This window comes from Carassius gibelio, chromosome B6, assembly GCF_023724105.1.
Source record: "Carassius gibelio isolate Cgi1373 ecotype wild population from Czech Republic chromosome B6, carGib1.2-hapl.c, whole genome shotgun sequence".
Lineage (NCBI taxonomy): Eukaryota > Metazoa > Chordata > Actinopteri > Cypriniformes > Cyprinidae > Carassius > Carassius gibelio.
In genome coordinates this window covers 8,433,913-8,456,305 of record NC_068401.1, presented here as the reverse complement: position 1 = coordinate 8,456,305, position 22,393 = coordinate 8,433,913, and the positions used below count along the sequence as shown (strand labels likewise).

Here is a 22,393-nt window from a genome sequence, read left to right as displayed (position 1 = left end):
AAGACAATTCAAAAGAACAACATTCTTTTGATCTTTTGACTTTTGATCTATTTGATGAATCATTGCTGAAAGAAAGAAAGAAAGTATACACTTCTTTAAAAATTTCTCCTAATGACCCTAAACTTTGATCGGAAGTGTAAATCTTACATAATTTAAAAGTTCATACTTCTCTCTCTTTCACCTTACTGAGCCCCTGCTATGTTTAATTAGGTGCGCAAGACCCTGGATGCCACCATGCAGACCTTACAAGACATGCTGACAGTGGAGGACTTTGATGTATCCGATGCCTTTCAGCACAGCCGATCCACAGAGTCCATCAAATCCGTGGCTTCTGAGAGTTACATGAGCAAATTAAACATTGCTAAGAGACGAGCCAATCAGCAGGAGACGGAAGTCTTCTACTTCACTGTGAGTGGCTGTATTTTCTCAGACCATGAGCACTGGGAGAGCACAAGTACTGTTATTATTTTTAGTCCATTTTTATGTGACTTTTTGTGAATGGCATTTGGAATTCATTTATTAATCAGCGTATGTAATGAATTACATTTTTATTTTATTGACACTTCTAGTTATTTTGGAAATAAAATTCAAAAATCTGCCATCTTCCATTTATAATGCTTTAAAAAAAAGAAGATGAAGTCCAGGTTCTCTGGACTATCAGTTGATCTTTTAATACACAGTTCTCATCACGATCATATCTGCAAACACTGATATCAAAGTCTACTCGGCCTGTCCTATCTATCTGTCCAAACTCAGTCATCACGCTCAAATCCACAAAACATTAGTGACAAGGCCCATGCCTCACCAATGAGACGGAAATTAAATCCTCCTATTGGAACAGATTGAATTTGCGGCGTGCAAAGTACAGCAAAATCTGTTCTTTGTTGCCCAGAGCACACATCACTCCTCTGTTTTAGTCACATCTTATTAAAATCATTAACTCACTGACACCTTCATCTGTGTCGCAGAAATTCAAGGAGTACCTGAACGGCAGTAACCTCATCATTAAGCTGCAGGCCAAGCATGATCTCCTGAAACAGACTCTGGGGGAAGGTGAGTTGTCTGTTTATTAAATACGTTTCTCTCTGCTCTCTGGAAATGCTGAGCGTCAGCTAAGCCTCTGGCATCTTATTGCACCTTTGGTCGCTATTGGATTTAAAATTGAAAGTTGGAGCTTCATAGCAAGTTCAAATAGTTTGTATAATGAATGTGTCTAAACTAACTGCACAAGATATACAGAATTAAAGGCCAAAAAGTTTAAAACCACTAGTGAAAATTCTTCTGTTTTGTGTCTGCCGTCTAATTTAAAGCTGGCAGACAAGTTCAGAACTTGTTATCCACAAGTTTGTGTAGAACTGATGATCATGTTTTAATATGCTCAGTGTCACCAATTTGATTAGAGACATAAATACAATTTATGAATACAATTTTAAATTTCATGTCAGTCTGGGATTTGTAATTAATTACATTTTAAATATAGAAAAAATATATTGCATTTAATCTCATTTTAATCGTCATCTATCTCTGGTACAGAACTTAAACCTACATTAAAGCAATATAGAGGGTAATTTCCAGCCTAATGTTTACAGTATTCCTTCAGTTATCCTTCAGTCTGTGGATTAAACATTTAAAATATGACCATAACACAAACTTTTATTTGTGTTAATGTAATAAAAGTATGGTTACTTACTAAGGCTTCTGTGCAAAGTTGTGTCCAATATTTCAACTGATATCATAGTTAACTAAAACATAAACCCAGTTACCCTTTCACTGTACAGACACAGCTAATACTGTGAAAAAAAGTCCCACACACTGTGGTAGATTTTGTAGACTTTCTAGATAATGCCAAAGATTTTCTTCAGGCAGATAGTAATGTTGTAGTCAAAGACCTTTTTGAAGCAAATGCCTGAAGAAAGACTGAAATGTTGTTAGGCTATGACAGTGTTTTGGGGTATAAATAATCCATTTAAGTGATTTAACAAAACATAAAAGCTAGGCTGCAATAAGTGTGAACATGCTTTGTTTTTCCCAACTGAGGGACACAGATGCCATAGACATTTAGTTGAAATTTACCCTAACTATAATCCTTTAAGTGTAAGGCCTTTTTTTTGTCAGATGATTAGAAAGACCCTGCTTTCATCTCCCACGAGGCCTCTTGTCACTTCATTTACGGGCAGTTTACGCCCAATCAATCAGCTAGTGGCACTGGAGGGGAATTTCAGCAGCTGCCTGTGCAGCAGCTCATAACCTAATGACGGTACACTGTGGGATGCCCCAGCTGAGTCCAGCCATCCACGTATATGATTGCTGACCAGTCCTGCCCTCTTCTCCTCACCAGACTGTCTGCTCATTTACACTTCACCTCATCGGCTCAGTAGAACCAGACACTCGAGGCTAGGGCCAAGGTGTGTGCGTTAGTGCATATACATGAGTTTGCCACATATGGTTCCAGCAGGTACCGCCCATGTTTTTAAATGATTCACCTAATTGATCCTCCATTCATTAAGCCAATTAGCTTGGCACATCTAATTCTCTATTAATGTTATCAAGGGTTGCCATGTCACCAGCCACCTGGCTTAAATGCTGACGCTTATTTAAATAAGTAATGTGGAAGAATAACTGTCTCGATTTGCAAATGTTCTGTGTGTAAACCAGACCCTCCCAAACCACTGTCCAGAAGCATGGTTGAAAAGGATTGGAATCTTCCAATTTCAGTCTGAACTCCTCAGCTGGCAAGACAAAAGCCTTTCAGTTTTTCGAATGATTTTAGAGGGCATAGCAAAGGCACATGGAAAGCACACCATTTGATATGCAGATTTAGTGAAATTAAATGATTTGAGGGCCCACTTCACATCTCTGAAGTACCCATGTAGAAACGTTAGTGGTTCCACCTCATTACATGGTGATTCAGAATTGGAAACAACTAGAGCTAATTTGGGGAGGTTTTTCTTTTTCTTTTTTTTTTAACAGAATTATTTTTTTATTGCATTAGTTTTATTTGCTTTTTAAAAATCGATGATCACTATTGCTTTTGGATTCCACAATAATTTATTTACATGAATTGTGGAGCTTGTTGAGCAGAGGTGTCCTTTTATATTTTCAGTAGTCAGATTTCACAACAGAAAACTAAATCCTATACCTACAAGCCTTGTCCAGGCACAATAGTGTGGTAGAGATATGATAAAACAAAAATAGCAAATATTTAATAACCACCCACTTATTTACAACAAATCTAAGAAAACAAAAATATATTTTATTTTATTTATTTATTTTCAATTCAAATCTGAAACTTAACATTATAATTAGTTCTGTAGTTTAGTTTGATAGTTTAATTATTGTATTATTACTTGTATTGTCACTTGGGTTAGGCTGATAGACAATGTCATCATCCATCGCTGGATGGCTGATAGACATCACAATATTGCGCTGGTTGTCGTGTAGTGCTGCGCTTCATCAGCTAAAGACAGTCTACACTGGACGCAACAAGGCAACTGTTGAAAATCATTTAAAATTAGATATAAATAGAATGCGTCAACAGTTTACTGTCAGGGATTTGTGATGTCATGCCATGCCGCATCCAGTGTAGATAACATCACTGATTATACTGAGTTGTATTGACTGATCTATATATAATGAATCTCTATTATAGATCAGTGGTACTATAGTATTTTGTCACGTCGCACCACACCACTCACATCCGGTGTAGACATGGTGTTAGGTATCATTAGTTGTTTTCCCTGATAAGGATTCACATTTAAGGCACACCCCCTAACTCCACAACACTTCCCCCACTCGTCCCCGCCGATGTCATCGTACATCGCGATGTTTCACTGTAGACATCGTCTGATGCCAAATTTGTAGACATCGCCCAACCCTAATTGTCACTCTTGAGTGTTTTTTTTTTTTTTTATCAATAATTGTTATTACTATTTAATTTAAAATTAAAAACTGACATTTGAATAATTTGGAAACATTCTTGCATTATCATTTTTCTTTTTGACCATTCTGTTTATTTGTGGGCATGTATACATTTTCATTGTTTGTATGATTGCGATACCAAGGAACCCTTTTCAGTGCACTGGACATTGGGACAAAGAACCTAGTGAGCCGTCACAGACATCGCTCAGTGTCACCAGTGTGAAATGAATCCCTTGATGCACACTCACTCTTACACACCCTCATACCCACAAATGCAAACACACACTCGCTCATTTAGCCCCTTTAGTTCATTCTGTGACCATCTGACACCCCACAGGGCCCTTTCCGAGGTTTCTACGGTGACCAGTTCTGTTTTTTTGTCTCAAGCGCTGTTTGGCTGCTCACCCATTCATCTCGTCTTCAATAGCACAGGCCACTCTCACGATAGCCCTCAGTATGCGCTGACCGAGCTTTAGAACCCAGAGCATGAGATCATGCTAATAATGACATTGCTAACTCCTCCCTCTTTCCTCTCTCTTTTTTAGGAGAAAGAGCTGAATGTGGAACTACAAGGTAAGAAAGCTCTGCTGATAATGAAATTTTCAAAAACAAAAGGTTCTTGGTTGGCATCTGTGGTTCCATGAAGAAACTTTACCATCTATGAATCCTTCCCAATGCATAAATGCCAATCCAATTGTAAATGGCTCTGTAGATAATTAACAAGTTCGACACACTAGGAAACCAAAGGTTATCTAAAGAGCTGTTCACTGTAAGGTTCTTTGCGGGACTTTTCTTTTGTAGTATACTTTAAAAAATAAAGGTACATTATTGGCATCGATGGTCCCTTGAAAACCTTTAACATCCATGAAACCTTTCTATTGTACAAAATGTTCTTTCAAAAAACTGTTCACTGAAAGGTTCTTTGACGAACCCAGAATGGTTCTTCAAGTATGTGACATCACTTTGAAACCCCCTTTTGGAACCTTCAAAAGTTAAGATTGTATAGCTGTGAAAACACCCTTTTGAAACATTTATTTTAAAGGGTGAGGATAATATTCTTTTACCTCAGCCTCTCAAGATTTTTGTCCAATTAAATTACCTCTAAAGACAACTGCACTTGTTAAGCCATTGAAAAGAATAAGATTCAGTCCGTTTTATAACTCTCATCCGTATTCATTATTCATTATCCATATCCATGATTATTGTTTTTAATGAAAAAGTTATTTTACCACAGTCGCAAATCATTGTTGTGGCATTTATAGACTAAGAAGAAATGATTCTCACTCCATATTCTGCATGTTCAGCTGCTAAAACAACCTCTAAAACACTTAACAGGCCAGGGTAAAGGCAAGAGAGGACAAATAAAACTTTTTATAAAATTGCCTGACGGTCAAAAGGGGACTTGTCCTCAAGCTGTCACTGGCAGGGGCTCAGCTCATGCTGGGTTATCCAGAATGTCCTCTGACAGTCGGGGAGAATGCTTAGATAAGAGCCTTCCTAGTAAACAGATGCAGGCCTCTTCTGACCTCTCAGTTGGAGGACATCTACCAATGTTGCCATTGATGATCATATGCTCTTTATTTAAAAATGTATTTATAAATACAGCTGTGAACACTTCACCAATGCATATGTTGGCACTCTGATATGAAATTATGCTAGTGTAGCTAGAAGCGTAGTTGCATTCACATAGTTGCATAGAATGTTTAAGATCCAAATAATGGTATTTGCTCAGTTTTGTTGAAAACATCCAACTCACCTTTATCTGTTAATGATTAATCATGTAAGCAAATATAAACAACAGCTTGTGCTTGTGCCCTCAGGTAACCACCAAAGTACAGAGCCATGTCATGTTTGATTTTGATTGAATTTACTAGTCTGTCACAAGAGCAGTTATGTTTCCATAGCTAAATGTTTCAATAAGGACCTGATTCAGTGCTCCTATAGGAAATAGAAAATTCCCCAGCTGTTATCGGATCATTTCAGGTCAAAAGCATTAGGATGTAATTACGATCTTTTAAAGAACAACAATTAATCCCTGTTGCTTATTTAAACCCCTCATTATCGGCTGTTTCCTTCGCTGAGACATAAGTAAGAGTTGTGTAGATGGGAAAGGGTTTTGCTGTGTAGGTTTTAAGGTCATTCATCGGGTGTTTTGTGTATGTTTTTTGTTCCATCTAACCATCTCCATTCTTCAGACCCCCAACCCTTCCCCCGAAACCACAGAAATTGCGGAAACCAAGGCCTCGTTCCATCTATAACCATAAGCTGTTTAATGGCAATATGGAGAGTTTCATTGAGGTACCCACTGACTTTGGTGCTAACAGTGCCCCCTGATGGGCTGGAGGAATGGCTGAAGCTCTTGCCTGTTTTTTCCTCACTGACTCATGCGCTCACACCCTCTATTTGCTTCAGATAATTTCCTGTCTTTCACCAGGTTGGCGATGATGCAGATGATAAAGGTGGCAGCTGATGCCCTCCTGCATAAATAGAGACTCAGTAGGGCCCATTAGTTTGTAAGGAGCTGCCTTAATGCTTAATTTATGCCATAAAGTGGTCGATTACCACTTAGATTTAAAGTATTTTGTTAAAAAAAGACATAAATTACAGAGAAAATTAAACGGAGAGTATCAGGTTCTCCACATGCTTCCCTTTACTGCATCTCAAGCCATGCCAGCAGCTGCCCTAATGCTTTTTCACCCAGTCACCACCACGACACTGTCGTCTTCATGACGATTCTGTCATCCCTTCCTCTCTAACTGTGATTTTCTCGCCTCTTTCACTCCTCTGCTCTGCTCTACGCTGCTTTTTGTCCTAGGGGAAGACGGAATGCTCGTACCCGCAATCAGGTACTTTAGAATAGGGCCAGGCATTGACTGTCTTTACCTTCAGATAAGGCTGTAATACATTTGCTTAGACAAATGACATGTCATTGCTGCTTTCCACAAGAGTTCAAAAAGAAATCTTAACAAGCTTTCTGTAGCGAACTTCGGATGAGTTGCTACTAGCAGCCTTGGCTGAACTTTTAATATGCTTAATGCCTTGCTTTATTTTCTACTAAAACAATTATAAAATACTTATTTATTTATTATTATTATTGTTTTTGTTTTGTGTATATATCCCCTGTTTTTAAAGCAGTTAGAAAATTGTTACTTAAAGATGCACCAAGCAGTTTTTCCCATTTAAAAATGTTTTGCATCTAATGACACACAGATATGTTAAAAATATTTGTTTAGTCATACAGGAAAATTTAAATAATGTATACCCACAAGAGATAAAACTCCAGTCAAAGCAGTGGCTTAGAAAAAGTAAGTTTAACTCTTCAAATCCATATTTCACAATAAAACATGTCCAATAATATGGATTACAGAGATAAAGCAAGTAATTTTTAGCTGGTCATGTGATCTTAGCATGGATGCCCAAAGATGCGACCAGCTCCATGTTAGATACAAACGGTTTTATAAGATTTATTAGGATTGTACATGATATTAAACATGATTGTATACTATTTTTATAATTTCATAATATTTTTAGTACTTACTGTTTACATTTTAATGAGGGAAAAATTAGCAGGTGCACCTTTAAATTGACAGATCACCTAAAAATTACAATTCTGTAATCATTTAATTGCTCTAATGATGCTCCAAACATATATGACTGCTTTGAAATTGGTCTTTGTCCATACGGTTTAAGTTAATTGAGTCCGATTTTGTTTTACTCCTTCAAAACACCTCCTTTATTGTTTCCCGGAAGAAGAAAGTTAGGTTTGGTTGAGCAGAATTGTCATTCTTTTGGTGAACTGTCCCTTTAAATCTCAGCAACAGCTTTAAAACTGGTGCCATTTTGTAATGATTGCTGTCTTTCAGGACTCAGGTCAACCCATTCCTCTGGTGGTGGAGAGCTGTATTCGATACATTAATCTATATGGTAAGTGGTTCAAGGAAAGGTCACCAATCGATTACAGATAAACATGCTGACTCAAGAGCTACTGGAAACCATTAGAGAACTCCTACAAAAACAACACATCACCTTATCATTCAGAAAGTGTTCAACATACTCAACCAGAAAGAGACACAGATGCTAATTTGAATAAGGACTCATCTGTTGTAAGTTTAAGGGATCCCATGATACTTTGGAAATCGTTGCATATAAAGTCCATCTGTCAGGGTAAAGCTGAAGTCAATAAAGTGAATTTAGAGAATGACATTGGTTTTGCTGCTAAGTATGCAGTGGGTTGATGATTTGTTGTTCTGCTAGAGACTATAAGTTTTTTATAGATGTCAAGGCAGAAAATAATAATGCTATAAACTCTGTTCTCTCTGTTGGCTCAAAGATTGTTAACAAGAACCAAATCTACTCTTTCTTTGAGATTATTGCGTTAAGATCACAGGTGTTCCCTCAGGATCCAATGAAATCTTGAAAATGTTTGGAACTTCTTTGGCAAAACTCATATATGCCAAAAATAAAGGACCCCTTAGAGGGAAATGTTGCATTTCCTCCTGTGTGCATCTTGTTTTGAGCTGGAAATAATGCAGTATCATAAATTACTGAATGAATGAGGCATTTACTGTATAAAGCACTTTATTGTGGATTGCTGTACACCCAAGGAGCTTTACAATAATATGGGGGGGTCGCTCCTCAACCACCACCAGTGTGCAGCATCCACCTTTAAACAATATCATGCCTTGACAAGTTTTTGACTCATGTTTCTTTTTATTTTCCTGTGCCAGGGCTGCAGCAACAAGGCATATTCCGAGTTCCTGGATCTCAAGTGGAAGTCAACGATATTAAAAATTCATTTGAAAGAGGTTAGGCACCTAGAGATGAACTGTAACTATTTTTTCAGTTACTTTTATGTACTTTCCAAACTGTGAATATGTTTGTAAATAACATCAGGAAATTTAACTTGGTGTCAGGATTTCATTTTAGAAAAGCTTTCCTGTGAAACAAATTGATTATACATTTAGCTCATGTTTTTGGATATACTGTAGACAATAATCTGCCTGGTTTTGATATTGACAAATTATATAAGCCATTTCTAAGGCTATTCCATAGTCAAAATCATTCAATTTCCCCTGAAACATTTGCTACCTAGAAAATAAAAAAGAATAAGAGAATTATAATGATAACAGAAAACCATTTTGTAAATTCAAATAGCAAATTCTGATAATAGTAATATAGAGATTGGACAGCGAGAGTAACTGGTCAGATACTGTACTGCAATTGTCATCTTTTTTTCTCAATTCATCAAATATGGAGGATGAGTGCATATTTCAGCTACAAGAGGGATGCAAGATAAACTAGACAAATGTTACCATAAAGCTATTAGTCATTAGGTGTTATACAGCTGTGTTGTTTATAAATAACTATGTTTTAATGTGGAAACTTGATATTGTGTCACAGGTAATTGAATCATTGGCGTCCAAAAATGAAGTCTATTAAGTTGCCTGCTAGTGCTTAAATGTGTGTTTTTATCACGCTTGTAAAAAGACAAATTCCTCTTTTGTAAACCTTTAATTTAACTGTGTTATTACTTACTTAAATTAGAATATATGATTATATATTAGGATTGTGTGTTTTTTTTTTTTTTTTTTTTTTTTTTCTCCTTTAATCTCTATTTTCCCACCATTTATTTCAGGTGAGGACCCACTGGTTGATGATCAGAGCGATCATGACATCAACTCTGTGGCTGGCGTTCTCAAGCTGTATTTCAGAGGACTGGAGAACCCTATTTTCCCCAAGGAGCGATTCCTGGATTTGATCTCCACCATCAGTGAGTGTTTAACTCAGCTGCAGGATCGGTCAAAATGTCACTGGATTGATTAAACCTGATATTACTCCATAGATTGCTGTTATTTGTTGTACGTTTCTACTGGTGCTTGGCTTTATCTGAGCAATTTTACAATACAAAGCGATTGTCAGTTTCATATATTTTGTTTTTGGTAAAAAATTACGTAAAAAAGTAAAGCATTAATAAAACAATTAAATATTCATGTTCATTTAGTATTTTTTAATTCGTTAGTTTTTGTGGTCCCATTTTATATTAGGTGGCCTTAACTACTATGTACTTACATAAAAAATAAGTACAATGTACTTATTGTGTTCATATTGTATTGTAAAACACTTTTGCTGCTATTGAGGTGGGATAGGGGTAAGGTTAGGGAGAGGGTTGGAGGTATGCGTAAGTTTAAGGGTGGGTTAAGGTGTAAAGTATGGGTCAACAGTGTAATTATAAATTTAATTACAGAAATTAAATACAGATGTAATTACATGTAGTTTTTTTTTAATATAAGTACGAATAGAATAGAATGTTTTTACTGTATTTTTCCATCAAATTAATGCAGCTTTGTTGAGTTTTCTTTCAAAAACATGAATCGGTCTTACCAATAGTTGTGTGCATTTTGAATGTACATTTAAATTTGTTTTATATGTTTCAGAGCTTGAATCATCTGCGGAAAGAGCCCACCATATCCAGCAGATCATCGTCACCCTTCCTCGTACCATCATCATCGTCATGCGATACCTGTTCGCTTTTCTAAATCAGTAAGTTTTATAATTTCAACAGCTGTTATTTTGTGGCATACTTTAAACTACTTTAAACACACATGAGACATGCTCAAAACTGGGAGGCTAATCTGTAATTTTACCACACTTTTCTCCCCAACATCTCTGTCTTCACACTGTAAATCTCCTAGTAAGTGTCCATTGATATGAATAGCAGCAGTCACAAGCAAAGACGTTCATTATATTTACAAAGAGCTATTCAACAGCCCCCACTCTTCTTGTTTAATTTATGACCATGTCTGTCAAGGAGTGCTTTAGAGGATATTTACGCCAGAAGAAACCCATCAGTCTGTACTGTACTACACCTGTCCTGTTCTCCTGGATTTTTATTGATGCTTCCTGTTCTCACCCTCCCCCAGACCAAACAAAGAATTTGATTTCACATCATGAGTTTTCCCTCTGACTTCCTTCCCCCTTTCATTTGCTCTCGGTGCACACTTCTCTGACTCATTTGAACTCCTCTTCTGCAGTCGAGAGACTTCCCAATGAGAGATGAGCTGAAAGATAATACACTGTACATGAAGATGAATTCTCTAGGACAAAGTTATGAATTCATATATTGAAACAGACAGCAGGAGTAAGAATAGGGATATACCAATTCACTCAACTAACGATTCGATTCATGATTTGATTCGATTCACTATTTTTTTGAACAAAATGTATTATAGCTTGGACTAAATGTTGCATGTTTCTTTGTGAAATTGAAATAAAACACTATCATAATATACTTATATAGCACTTTGTATATCATTGCTCTTTTGTTAGTTTTGATTGCTTATATTGGCGTCATTTGTAAGTTGCTTTGGATAAAAGCATCTGCTAAATGACAAAATTCAAATATAATGTAAATGTAAATAACAAAATTAAATAGAAATTTTAAAACAAGCCCCCAATCAAATAAGTAACACAAATAAAATAAATCTCTACATATTTACTGCATTTTAATCATGATCCAAACAAAGATGCTAAATACATGCAACATGAGAAGTTTTGAAAATAAATTAGATTGTATAATTTCAAAATTTGAAGCAAAAACAGTATGGTTTGACAAAAAAAAGAAAAAAATCTGTATGAAACAGAAACATCAGACGTGCTGAAAGAGGTGCAGATTCACTATCTGCCAGCAGGTGGCGCTTAAAGTGTTTCCTTGGTTTTTGCTGTAAACAAAGCAGGGCTGCACTTATGAACTTTAATATGCATTATACAGAGTCAAGATGAAAAGAAAAAATACTATCTAAACTTTTGTAAAGACAGCGAGTTCCCCTCGGACATACAGTACATTCATATAAACTCCTACCCATAATTGAATCGATTTGTAGCATCTCAACCGATTTGCATTCCCTCAGCATTGCATCACCTTTAAGAACTGTTTCACTGTCTCTTCATCTCTAGTCTGTCCCAGTACAGTGATGAGAACATGATGGACCCATATAACCTTGCCATCTGTTTTGGACCCACTCTGATGCCCATCCCGGATGGTCAGGACCCTGTGGCCTGTCAGGCTCATGTTAATGAGGTCATCAAGACCATCATAATCAACCACGAGGTCATCTTCCCCAGCCCGCGTGAGCTGGATGGCCCTGTCTATGAAAAATGTATGACTGGAGGAGAGGAGTACTGGTGAGCTCTAGACTTTAGCTGGATTTTATTGTTAATAAAGAATGTCATAATTCCTCCATTAGAGCCAGCTGAGTTTAGCACTCAGGTCATACAAAGTGGAGTAACGTAGGAAGACTTTTTTGTAATCTATAGCTAAAAGCAATATTTCTACTTATAAGACAGATAGTTTTGGCTTTAAAATATTGTCATGGGGACATGACACAGTGTTGGTGAAATTATTTGAAATTCTATTCTGATTAATTAGATTAATCTGATTAATTACATTATGCTTGGCAAGGCTGCATTTATTTATATGCTGATTTGGTGCTCAAGAAACACTATTATTATCAAAGCAGAACGTTGTTTTTCTGCTTAATATTGTTGAAACTATGATACTTTATAGGATTCTTTGACAAATAGAAATTTCAAAAGAACAGTATTTATTTGAGATGAAAATAGAATGAATGCATCCTTGCTAAATAAAAGTATTATTCTCTTTAAAAAAAAAAACATTACTGACCTCAGACTTCTGGATGATGATAGTGCATTTATTGAACATGCTGTTTTAAAAGCAATAAACCTCATAATACTGTTTGTTACTCTGCTTTAACTCTTACATCAAGCCTAATGACTCTTAACCATGGTAAAATCGATGTAACACACAGTCTCTTGTGGGATATTGTCCCATGAAATAAAAATGTGACTTGTGGATTTTAATCCACAATCTTTGCTGTTTCATGTGTCTCTAATACTGAATTGATTACTGTTTGCGTGGTATTGCAGAACTGTAATTGCCATGTTTTTTTCAAATGATGGCATTATTATGTGTGCAGTTATTGTGTTTATTGTTAAACATCTCTGCCTCTTTGTGTTTGTTTATGTGTGTATATTCACACAGTGACAGTCCTCACAGTGAACCAGGCACCATTGATGAAGCTGACAACTGCACTGAACCACACACGAGCGATGATGGTACAGGCATTTATGCATTCATTCAGTGCTTTGTGTATGCTCATATCATTCTCTTATGGCAGGATGCTGTGTATTGAATTGTAAAGTAGACCACAAATGACCAGAAGCAAAAGTCAGCATTTGAGGTTTTTCATGTACTTAACCAATAGATTAACAATTGGATGTTTATGCTAGCCTTTGGGGTTGAAAGGAATCAAAATGACCACATATTGTTTCTTAAAAAAAACAGAAAAATTGCTTTGCCTTGTGTATTTTGAAGATGATGTGTTGATTAGCATTGCTGTGTTGTGCTCTGGCTGACCTTTCTGGCTGGTGTGTGTATGTGTAGTCAACCACATAATTGACATCAGATGTCAAAGCTGGCATTAAAACATCTGGGTCATATTCAGTTTGATCTAAACAGTTTCCACAAAACAATCAAAAAACTCATACAACCACAGCCAATATAAAACTTTGACTGTGCTGCAAAAAATCTTTCAGTATTTGTTGTGTTTTACAGAAAATATCTAACCATCTTTAAAGCAAAATGCATTTAAATGAAAAACAAAATGTGTTATATATTACGATAATTACAATAATTTATTGTTCTTACCCAGTGTTGAATAACTTATTTTATTTTTTAGCATAAAAAAAAACTTAATGTATGATATATTCTCTGAAAACAAATCATATGTATATATGTTTATATATATGTATGGATGGATGCAAGATTTAAATTTTAGATTTATCATGAGGAGATAAGAAAGATGATCTCAAATTGAAACCTGTCAGCACAGATTCATAAGCTTTTATATGAGGTTCCAGGTCTTGAAAATTATGTTTGCTTTTTCTTCACTCCCTTCCTTTCTTCCCTTCACCCTCTTCATTTCTCACATGTAAATGATAGCATAGTCTGGCAATGTTTCCGTTGCTATATTAAATGAAGACAGACGGAAATATCTCTTTCTGCCCGGTTTCAGCAATCTTTGCGCTTCATCTCTCTCTTCCAGCCCTTGGTTTTCCTCTGCTTAATTGCATCCTCCATTGCCTTTTATCACTTTGTTTTCTCCTCTCCCTCTCTCTTGCACGCTCTTTGTTCAGGGTGAGTAAACAGGTCTCACAGGGCTTCCTGTGCTCGCTCCCTTCTTTTACTGATTGATGGAGCTGCTCTCGCTCGCTAACTCCCAAGACCAGCCACAACGCTGATACCATCTCTCGCATACAGCTCGCTGCTCATTCAAGAAGTTTTTCAGTTTCACTAAAATGGTTCTGCTCTCAACTAATGGGTTAGGAGAAATATAATATAGTTTGTTTTTCTATTGAAAGGTGCACTTGTAATTTTTCTATATATTCAGACCTACTGTAGCAAGCTATTTTTTATTCTTTAATTCTACAGTTTTAGCTTGCATGGTCAGTGTTTCTCATGTTATTCATTTTGATTCATAAAAAAGCCTTTTATAGTATTTGATATTGCAAACTGGTTTTGTTATCTTATTATTTCAATTTATTATACTCTGTTATCCTAATCATAAACACACTGGTTTGTAGCACAAAGCATTTGCATTTTCTTAATCTTCTAGATTTTTACCTATAGAATCGGACGTCTTGCACATTCACATTGAATGAGGTAGATTTTAAAGGTTGCACCCTCATGTGGTCACCATGTTGAGTTTGTATGACCAGCCTTGTCTTGCATCATAAATGTATACTTCAGGATAATTTCTCTAGGTTTGACATTTTTCAGACAACATTATGTTGCACTTAATCAGCCTGTGATAACGTCACATGAATGTCAATGGCGCTTCAAAGCTGGTGGGGGCAGTAGAGAGGCTATCATATCATACCTCTACAAAGACAAAAAGTGAGAGAAAAACATTATTTATTGTGGAGATTATGTATTATATTTGTAAATGCATACTGCTATACTTTTAATATGTCTTCTGTATGTAATATGTGCTGTATATAATAAGTTCTAAACATGCAACTAAAATGTGTAGTGGATTACATACAGTAGGGGAAATATTTATTTGATCCCCTGTTGATTTTGTAAGTTTGCCCACTTACAAAGAAATTAAGGGTCTGTAATTTTTATGGTTGGTTTATTTTAACGGATAGAGACAAAAAACATCATATAAAGGTTAGAAATTGATGTGCATTTCAGTGGGTGAAATAATCAAAATCAAGGATCAAATTAATATTTCCCTCATTATGTGTATATATAGGGCTGCATGATAAATCGCATTCAATATTTAATCTGCGTCTTGTCGGTTAAGCTGTAGGCTATCAGTGTATGCTAACCAAAAGCAGTGTGGTAGTATTCCATTTCAAAATAGTCAAAATTCATTTTATTGGTTTTATTTATTTATTTTTATTTTGAGCCATAACATAAAATATAAACATTAATCATGTTTTTAAAGGAATAGTTCTATAAACTGCTTTAAACAGTATGTTACTGGCTAAATCACATGCTGTGTATGCTTATGTATATGTTTGTGATCCACACTGACATTCTGTTTTGATCTGTCTGGTGCTCTGATCTGGAATCAGTCTTCCCTCAGGAGCTCATCAGCCACAGTCTGCCTTACGCAGGACTTTAGGACTGTTTGAAGTCACATGCTTTAGCTCCAAAACAGCGCTATCGCAACTTTTGCAACCCCTATTACTCTGGGTGCATGCTGAGAAATCGCAATCAGATTTTGAGCCTTCAATCCAGCCAATCAGGTGCAGTCACAATAGAAACAATCAGACAAATACAGAATTGTAAAGGCTGATTTCCATTCTTCCTCTTTCCTTCCACTTCTGTGCCATGCCTGTATTTAATTTCACCCCTGGGTGGAGATCCTAATGAAACTGATTGGTTTCTTCTAGTCAGCTTGGAGATTTCCTGCCAAACGATGATTTGCTCTGTATATCTCCTTAACCCTGAATGACCCCACTGTCTGTTTGCCCCTGGCAGCGTCTGGGGGTTGAAGCATGAACTGATTTGTGGTGATGCGATGGCAGTGGTCTTGTTAAATGGAAGCTGGGTGGCAGATTTGATTGGATTTAGATAAAGTCCACTGTGCATTTGTTAGCAGACCATCTGTATTAGAAATGTGCCTGTTTCTTTGTGGTCCTGATGGGGTAAAAGATGAGCTAATATCCTGATGTTTGAGACCTTTTGTGATGAATTTGAGTCTGTATGATACTGAATACATCACAGTCTATTTGACAAATAAATGCACATTCAAGCTTTTGCTGTGCACAATCCTGTTTTTCTAAGCTATGTGGTTGAGGAGCATTTTTTGTTGTTTTTGACTGATCAGTCACATCTGTCATTCTGCCCTAAAAATAAATTAACCTTGCAACTACACTTGATCACACTGATTGCAGTGTGTTTCTTCAGTATAGAAGCAAGTCTGAAATAGTGCATTGCAGAGATCCATGTTTCTTTTTGTCCAATGACTAAGCATTTGTTTGTTTGTTTTCAATTACCTAGTTTTTGTTTTGTTGTTTTGTGTTAATGTGCTTCATTCCAAACAAAGTTCTTTGTTGTTGTTTTTTTTGTTTTATTTTGATGTGCTTATACAGTAGTTTGTTTGGCTTGTTTTTGTTTAGTTTTTTTGCAAATTATGACAATTAATCTATGGACTTTTGTGTAGTAAAATGACATTTTGCATTGCTGTTGTTGTTTTTGTTGTTTTTTTAGTTTTTGCTTTGCTTTATTGTTTTCAGAGAATAATGACAAACGATGGACTTTGCAGTACTTTTTGTGTATAAAATCGGTTGGTTTCTGCAGTCCAGTTCACCAACTTTGAAATAAAAATCTTACCTCACATAACTATATTTGTAAAACTTCTAATACGTTCCTTGTCATGGAGCAGTTCTGCGTTTAGTTTGGACAGACAAATTGCTTGTCACTGGAAACTTCTCATCCCATGCCTGGCCAAGACACGTTGTGAATGTGTGTGTGTGTGTTTTTTGCTGAGAACCAGCTGGGAGCATGACAGATTTTGAGTCTGTTGCAGTGCCTTTGAAGCTCTCTGAAAATTTGTTGACATAATTCTCTGTGCAAAAATGTTAATGAGTGCTATTTTCCCTGTCCCCCCCCCCCCCCCCCCCCCTCTCTCTCATATGCAGAGGTTGAGCAGATCGAAGCTATTGCAAAGTTTGATTACATGGGTCGGACTCCTCGAGAGTTGTCCTTCAAAAAAGGTGCATCCCTTTTGCTGTATCATCGTGCATCTGAGGACTGGTGGGAGGGCAGACACAACGGGGTTGATGGACTCATACCTCACCAGTATATAGTAGTACAAGACTTGTAAGTATCTGCAGTTAATTAAATATTGTTTTGTGTGTGTTTTTTTTTGTTGTTTTTTTTATGTGTTTATTTTCATATCCCTGGAACTAGTTACAGGACAGTTCAATACATGTTGCCTTGTGAAAGTGTTGCCTTCTGGGTAATATATGACTAATCAACCAGGCCATCTGGCCTCAGTTCATTCCTTAATAGCTCAAGTGAGAATCAAATATTTCTCTCCATTAACACTTTAGACTTTTAATTAAAATTTAACAGCACTGAGTGGCAGTTAAAGAATGCCCTTATGTCTTTGGCAGGGAACCTTTCTTACACTTTAAGATTCTAATTGTGTTTCTGAAGCACCAAGCATAAGTGGTGCCGTAATGTGCTAGGCATGCATTTATGTCAAAGCTTGTTGGGTGCAATGGGACATGACGTACTTCACTGAGGTTAAAGTGGGTTGAAAGTAAGGCGATCAAGTGTTCAGGGGCTTTCTGCTCCTCTGTTTCTGCTTTATGAGGTCTTGAGATGACATGAAAGTGAAAAAAAGTTAATTGCAGCGTCCTTGAGTTGATCATATTCATATCATCAGCTTATATTAACTGTCCTACCGCTGTTTCAGTAATTACTAAAATGATGACATACTCATTATCTCTTTTGGTCTAACTGGTGTCAGTTTGATGAATGAGATTATTAAAAGGGTCGCTCCAAGCTCCGTTCCTAATATTGCAAAATTTGACAGCAACAAATAAGGAAAATTGAGGATGCCAAAGTGAAAAGAGGATGTGCGGAATGACCAAAATCTTGTATCACAGTAGTTATTTGTGCTGTAAATTCAACCCCAAACTGATTTACATGTGACACAAGCATAAAAAAGTCTGTTTTTAATTTTCTAGTGACTTTGAGTTTTTTCTGAATCCATGTTTAAACATCTACTGGATGGCCATACTAGAAGAATAAAAACTGTTAGAGAGGATCCGCGTCCTCTTAATCGCAACGGTTTTGAAATTAAGGGTCCAACAAGCATGTACTTCAGTCTATTTAGAAGGTGTTTAAAAAGCACTCAGAAAAATGAATTGCTGAAAGATTGCATAATGAAACATTTGGGCTAAAGACTTTTTCTGAGACTTTTTTTCCTCATGAATGTGACATTCAACAGCTTCAGAATACCAAACACTTTCTGCTGTCGTCTCCCAAGAGAACTGTAAAAGCAGCCCGAGAACATGTTAAAATGTGAAACTGTGATCAGTTGATGTTTACTTGCTCAGGCTCAAGGCTCTGAGAATGAGATGTGAAGTGAGAGTAATGCAGAGGCTTCTTTCATTGCCAGCTTTATGTACTTGAACTTGTCTGTGTGTGTGACAGCTTACCTGGTGTACATAATGATATGGACTACCTTTCAAAGGTTTGGGGTCAGACTTTCTAAAAGATCTTTAATTCAGAAAGAAACGAATACTTTTTTTTTCAGCAAGGACACGTCAAATTATGTTAATCATGATTAACTAAAATATTAAACAATTTTACCCAACTTACCAATTTTACCCAAACAATTTTAAACAACTTTTCCCAACCTTGGTAATAATAAGAAACGTTTCTTGAGCACCAAATCAGTTCATTAGAGTGATTTCTGAAAGATCATGTTACACTGAAAACTGAAATAAGGGTTGTTAAAAATCAACTTTTAGGAAATTTTATTGAATTGTAAAATACAGTTATTCTAAATTGTAATACATTTCACAATATGTTTTTACTTTAAGGCAAACTGGTATGTTTTAATTAAATACACAACACCAAATGCCTCAGAACAATTGCCTACCATTTTAAGTACTCTACTTCACCCTTAGTTTAAAATAACTTAAATAATCCGCAATTTTAGCTATTTCTATTTTCGCTGTTTTTATTATTCTATTAAATATGTTTTTAATTAATTTGGTCTTTTTTTTATTTTAATCAGCCAATCAAATTGCAGTACTTCAGAGTACCATCAGAGTAACCGGAAGATGTTTTGTCTGTCTCCTTAGGGATGATGCGTTCTCTGACAGTCTGAGTCAGAAGGCTGACAGCGAGGCCAGCAGTGGACCTTTACTGGACGATAAAGCTTCATCCAAAAACGATCTGCAGTCCCCTTGTGAACCTTCGCCTGATTACAACTTCAGCGGGGTCATGGGCCGGTCAGTGGCTGATTATGCAGTATTCTGCTTGTTTTTATTCCACATATTTTGATCCTCAGGAAAAAATAATGATCTGCATTAAAGTGTTTCATCCTGTCCTGTTTCTCCTCGCAGCTTGTTTAATTACTCATCTTGTTTGTGGCACAAATAATTAACAAAACTTTTTTGACTCTTTTTTTTTGCAGTCTGCTTTGAAACAAAAACAGCATTGACGGACTGGACTTAAGATTTTTACCATCTCATTGTGTGTTTATGCAGGGTTAGGTTGCGTTCGGATGGGTCTGCCATTCCTCGGCGCCGCAGTGGCAACGACTCTCACAGTCCTGCCCGAGACACACCGCCGCGGGCCGCCGCCTGCCCCAGCAGTCCCCACAAGGTGGCAGTCAGTAGAGGCCACATAGAGAGTCCAGAGAAGAGACGTTTGGGAACCTTTGGCAGTGCAGGCAGCATTAACTACCCTGAGAGAAAGGTCTATCCTGAGGGTCACCCGCTCAGGCCGCTGCCAGGAGCAACAAGACACAGCAGCCTAGGAGACCACAAGTCCTTGGAGGCTGAGGCTTTAGCAGAGGTGTGTGTGTGTGTGTGTGTGTATGTGTGTGCTTGCACATTTAGATTCTTATTAAATTCCACAGTGTTGTGTGTGTGTGTGTGTGTATACAATGGAGGTCAAAAGTTTGAAACCATAAAGATTTTTGAAAGAAGTCTGTTATACTCACCGAGACTGTATTTCTTTGATTAGAGTACAGTAAAGATAGTAGTATTGTGAAATATAATATTACAATTTAAAATCTAAATATGTAATTAGATCCTTTTGACATATCTGTACAAAAATCAGTAGAGATCATAAATACAGCGTTTCAGAAGTACCTCAGAAGTTTGAATTACAATTTACTTAACTTTCCATATTATGCTGCTTAAAATGCTAAGAAAACTTTTTTGTGAGACCCATTCTCAGACCTTAAGCTCTCTTCTGCTTCATGCTGGATGTGTAGCAACTCAGTGGTGCACTCTGTTAAGCCGCTGGTTCTGAGCTTCTGTGGTCATGGGTTCGAATCCAGGGCAGTTAATGTTGCTTCTGTTCAAGCCATTGGATTTTCTCTGTCTGTTCGCATTGAATCAAAAATGTTTTTGGTCTTTCTCGTCTTAAGTTCTGTTAAATTTCAAACTTCTCTACTTCTGAAGCGATCTGAAGCGATCTTATTTTCAGTGTTGAAAACAGTTGTGCTGCTTCATATTTTTGGGAACTACTATAGTTTTCAACTTCTGAAATTAATGCCTCAGCCAATTTCAACACTGATATTAATTGGAAATGTTTATTAGAAATATATTATATTAGAACTTTACACTCTAAGGTGGAGAAATGCTTGCTGACAATTCAGCTTTTACATTATGGGAATAATTACATTTCAAAATATATTTGTATAGAAAAAAAGGCTTATTTTAAAATGTAATAATATTTCACAATGTGATATTTTACTGTATTTTTAGTTTCAAATGATAAAATGAAAAAACATAACTTTTTATTTTTTATTATTTTATGAAAACATTATGACTAAAACGTTGCTTTCAATTTCTTACAAAAGTAATAGCACTTGCGGTGAAGGCTTACACCGCAAATGTTTGGGCAAAAAAATAAAAAGCAAGCACCACTAATTAATCTAAAAAGCCATAAAATATATTTAGATTAATTACTGTAATCCAGTTATATCATTGTGATTTAGATAAATAATTATTTTAAACATAGTTTGCTATTGCTGAGATCAAAAATTGAAATATTCTTGGTAAGTGTACTATAAATCTTCTTGTATTTTGTACCCTTATAAATCAAAGATCAGAAAGATTCAAAATGTCTTAAGTTGTAGTCATGAAAGCTTTTCGGTTTTTCTCTTGAGCCTTTCAATTAGCCTTGAATTCTGTGAGGCTGCAGAGGCTGGCAAGATTGAGTCCAGCAGAAACAAAGAGCTGGCACTAAAGCACATATCAGCATGAACGGGATAGGCTGGCACTGATCCATCTGTTTCATTTGCGCACTGTTAAATAATGAAGTCCGTGACACAGAACAGTTAATGATCTTTTGTAATGGCCCCTTTGTGTCTACACTCACCTAATGAAAAGAAAATGGTTGATGTGAATACAGACATCAAAATGAAGGTATGACTGATATTGTTGGACAGAAATGTGTTGTTTTGTATATTGATAATGCATTATAAGTGAGGCCTGCATGATCTGATTAACATTACCGCTTGATGTGCAGTTTGGGAAATGTGTTTAAATGGGTTTGGGGGTGGTGGGGGGGTGTTATTGATGACATCTGCTCAGTAATAAGACCTTGCAAGGTACTTGTGTGTGTGTGTGTGTGTGTGTGAGAGAGAGAGAGAGAGAGCGAGAGAGCGTGTGTCTTCATGAGCCTTTTATCTTCTGAACATAAAATTTTTATGGCATGCTCAGCTGCGAGACAGAGGACAGTCTTGAAAGAGAACGGGAAAGCAGGGAGTTTATAGTCTATATCAGGACAGCAGCGACACTGTGTGTATATCACACATAATCTGCCTCTGTGATATACTAGACCGCTTCCGAAGAAAGTAAGATGAATTTCCAGGAGAGATGAGAGATTTCTCAGGCCATATAGCTCCATAAATTCTTTCTGTGCAGAAACCAACAAATTGAAGTTATTGATCATTTTTTTCACATCATCATTATTAGTGGTCACATCCCTAATGCTTGACTTGTTATATAAGCAATACTCATCACAAATGAAGTACCAAGAGCTATTTTTAGCATAAGAAAAAAAAAGCATGTTTTCATTAATATTTTACCTTTGTTCAGTTTATCTCATTATCAAAACTAAACAAAAAATGGGTTTTAATAACAAGAAAAATCTTCATTGTGATAATTATAAATTATTTTAATTAAA

General features: G+C 36.3%; 1 protein-coding gene across 2 annotated transcripts in view; it reads left to right on the top strand.

The window, feature by feature from the left end:
* The window catches only part of srgap3 (SLIT-ROBO Rho GTPase activating protein 3), an 81,400-nt gene that overhangs the window by 53,525 nt on the left and 5,482 nt on the right, over positions 1–22,393 (top strand). The window contains exons 9-21 of one of the 2 annotated variants that reach the window (XM_052558713.1): positions 211–408; positions 969–1,053; positions 4,464–4,491; positions 6,734–6,764; positions 7,782–7,842; positions 8,646–8,723; positions 9,554–9,688; positions 10,353–10,458; positions 11,872–12,099; positions 12,977–13,050; positions 17,149–17,329; positions 19,330–19,479; positions 19,738–20,047. In XM_052558713.1, coding sequence (XP_052414673.1) covers positions 211–408; positions 969–1,053; positions 4,464–4,491; positions 6,734–6,764; positions 7,782–7,842; positions 8,646–8,723; positions 9,554–9,688; positions 10,353–10,458; positions 11,872–12,099; positions 12,977–13,050; positions 17,149–17,329; positions 19,330–19,479; positions 19,738–20,047 — 1,665 coding nt within the window. Of the gene's footprint in view, positions 1–210; positions 409–968; positions 1,054–4,463; positions 4,492–6,113; positions 6,217–6,733; positions 6,765–7,781; positions 7,843–8,645; positions 8,724–9,553; positions 9,689–10,352; positions 10,459–11,871; positions 12,100–12,976; positions 13,051–17,148; positions 17,330–19,329; positions 19,480–19,737; positions 20,048–22,393 lie in introns of both variants that reach the window. The other variant, XM_052558712.1, reaches the window with a different exon arrangement.